This window comes from Cannabis sativa, chromosome 9 (assembly GCF_029168945.1).
Source record: "Cannabis sativa cultivar Pink pepper isolate KNU-18-1 chromosome 9, ASM2916894v1, whole genome shotgun sequence".
In the NCBI taxonomy this organism is placed as follows: Eukaryota; Viridiplantae; Streptophyta; class Magnoliopsida; order Rosales; family Cannabaceae; genus Cannabis; species Cannabis sativa.
The window spans coordinates 59,679,661-59,683,035 of NC_083609.1; the positions used below are offsets into that span (position 1 = coordinate 59,679,661).

At 27.4% G+C, this 3,375-nt stretch overlaps 1 protein-coding gene across 1 annotated transcript; it reads left to right on the forward strand.

The window, feature by feature from the left end:
• The first annotated feature begins 311 nt into the window (after positions 1-311).
• Positions 312-2,992, forward strand: LOC133031546 (uncharacterized). Its single transcript, XM_061105074.1, has 4 exons — positions 312-802; positions 884-1,021; positions 1,526-1,992; positions 2,987-2,992. Exons 1-4 carry the CDS (start codon positions 358-360, stop codon positions 2,990-2,992), a joined length of 1,056 nt encoding a protein of 351 aa, XP_060961057.1. The 5' UTR covers positions 312-357.
• Positions 2,993-3,375: the final 383 nt, after the last annotated feature.

Consider the following 3,375-nt stretch of genomic DNA (forward strand, 5'->3'; position numbering starts at 1 on the left):
GTTACTGTGTCTTCCACATCAACACAACGCATACCTAAGCTTCCTCATCTAAATCTACTTAGCACAGGCACGTATATAAATATATATTTATTATTATTAGTACATATGAATTATTTTTCTTTAAATTCATATTTGCAAATCTTATTAATTTTCTTACATTTAATTTGTTCAATTAAATCATTACATCTATCATGAGACCTATATATATTGTATATTTAAAAAAAAGAAAGATGAAATCTTTGGTGATCTTTGTGTGGCTTCTTCTTCATTCTTCTTCTTCTTTTTCTTAATTAATTAACAGAAAATTGGTCAACGTGCAATTCTCTTTACCATGCGGCATTGAAAGGAGATTGTAAAATGGGTAAAAAAATCTTAGAGGAGCAACAACCTCAAAATCGACATGAAATAGTAAACTCAGCCATTACAAATTCAACTTGGGAAACTGCTCTTCATGTGGCCGCAGGAGCCAACCAAACTGAGTTTGTACAAATGTTGATCGACCATCCAGATATTGATTTGACTTTTCAAGATATAAATGGCAACACTGCTTTTTCTTCAGCCATTGCTGGTGGAGCTATAAAAATCGTTAAGAAATTTCTCACTCTCCACCTAAATAATATTAATAATTATTTCGTAACAACTCGAGATGAGAAAGGCATGTCACCATTATACATTGCTTCATGGTTTGGACAACCTCAAATAGCTTCACTATTGTATCAACATACCATAATTAACAATGTTGATTTGGAAAATGGAGAACAGTTTGGAATATTTTTCAATTGTATACATAACGATATCTACGGTACGTATAATATATATACATTTAACTTATTATTTATATATTTAATTGTGATATTGTTTAATTTATTTCATTTTTTTGCAGACTTAGCCTTGAAAATGATTGAAAGTAGAGGTCATATTGTTCACCAACTCGATACAAACGGTGAAACTGCTTTGCATATTTTGTCTCGAAAACGACCTATGGAATTTACATTTGATCCACAAGCTATTGGAACATGGAGTAAGTTAATATATCTATAATATATACTTATAAAATAAATACGAAATATTTGATCTGATGTATTTTTATTTAATAAATAATATAAGAAACTGTTAATGTTAATTATATAGGTTGAAAAGAGAGCTAAGTTGGTGCTTAGGATTTACCCAATCTGAGGGCACAAATTTTTTATACAATATATTATTTAGTTAAAAAAAATGGTAGATTTGTGAAATAATAAGACAATAAAATAATCTAATCCAACTTTAGATACAAAAAGAAAAAGGAATCTTGGGCCTAATTTAAGGTTGTTCTTGCAATTATAAAGTGTCATGTTGATATAATATTAAACGCTTTAAAATAGGAAAGAAAATAGAATTGAAAGGAATCAATTTTCGTTTTATTTTTTTGTTTGTCTATTAAAACAAAGAGCAATATAATTATGTACCACTACTCGATCGTCTTGCAAATAGTTGAAATCATAGGGATTTAATTTTGTTACGATATTTCTCTCTTTATATATAGATCGAGTTTGGTCAAAAATTTCATTCCAATCAGCACGAAGACGACGAGATGAAATGCCAGCTCTAAAATTGGCAAAAGAAGTATGGAAGAGAATTTTAGAAGGACATGAGTACGAGTACTTTGAAATTCGAAGCATAATTAGAAATCCATTCAACTTAGTGATTGAAGCTGCAAAGAATGGAAATTTTGATCTTTTGGTAGTACTTTTCAGCATGTGTCCGGAATTAATTTGGGAAAAAGATGATGAAAACAACACCATATTTCACATTGCAATTTTGAATCGTCATGTGAAAATATTCAAATTAATACATGAAATAAATGTATTGAAAAGTGTTGTACGAATTCAAGAAGATGAAACAACAAACAACAACATATTACACCTTGTTGCCAAAAAACCACAACAAAGTAGATTGGATTCCATGCTTGGAGTAGCATTACAAATGCGACACGAACTCTTGTGGTATCAGGTAATTAATTAATTTACTTTAATTATTATATTATTGAAATTTTTTATAATGCACTCCTTCAAAAAAGATGTACAGAACGATATACTTTTATTTATTTTAGTATCTGAAATAATTGTTTTTTAGTTATTTTATTATTGTTTTTAATTATTCTGTTTTGTTATTTTACAGTTGTTTTATAAAAAGATAATATTTTTGTAAAAAATTACGTGTGACAATAAAATTGTAAAGCTTTGCTCAAAATCCAATATTTTAAAAAAATCCCATTTTTTAATGAGGAAATTAGATAGTATACCTTTTTTAAGTTGTTATGTTTCATTTTTACCCCCCTTTCTATTTTTTTCATTTCTACTCTTTTTTTCAACAACTCTACCAATTATGCTCCTATCATCTAATGGTACTCTGACTCTTCACTCAACTCTAACTTGTGTAGCTTTGAGAGTATGATCGGTGATGGAGTTATAAAAAATGAGCACATTTCAATTGAATTTTAAATAAAGCTATTTTTGGTTAACTCATGAAAAAATCAGTATATTTCAATTTATTCCTTTTTTTAATTATATATTTTCTTCCGGCCTTGGGTAAATGGGCTTTTATATGGTGGGCCTAATATACAAAATTTTACAAATATTTTTTGGGTTAATTTCACAAATGCACAAAAACAACAAAAAAACAATAAAAATACGGTTTCACGGAATTTTAAACATTTTTACGATTTTTTTGATTTTATTTACATAAAATACGGTCTTTTATGTTAAAATTTTGTTCATTTGTTGTATGTATGTTATTTTGATGTTATTTTCATATTACTTTTATGTTGTTTTCTTGTTAATTTTATGTTGTTTTCGTGTTATTTTTTGGAAAACCGTAAAAATGTAAAAAAATATTCTTTGAACGTAAAAATATAAATATTTTACAAAAAATGGTGTCTTATGTAATTATTCCTATTCTTTTTTGTCCTGCTTATTAATGTTTAAATGTTTTGATCCTTGTGAAGGTGTAGGCACAAATGTTTCAAATCTTTTGATTCCATAAAAAGTTCTACTGCATATATACTTTAATTAATTAATTAATTGTCAATTTATTAGTGCTTTACGTGAATTTTTAAATGTTTGTGTTTTGTTTATAACGTTTCTATATATAATGATTTATTACTTGTAGTTATATAATATGATCTTGTAACACACTCAAATATCTTTTGATATAGGAGGTGGAGAAGATCTTAGCCCCTTCGCTAAGAAACAAAAGAAACAAAAATCATCAAACACCGAAAGATATTTTCATTGAAGAACATACCGAAATGATGAATGATACCGAAAAATGGATGAAGAAAAATTCAAATACTTGTCTAATTGTCGCAACAATTATTCTAACGGTTACATTTCC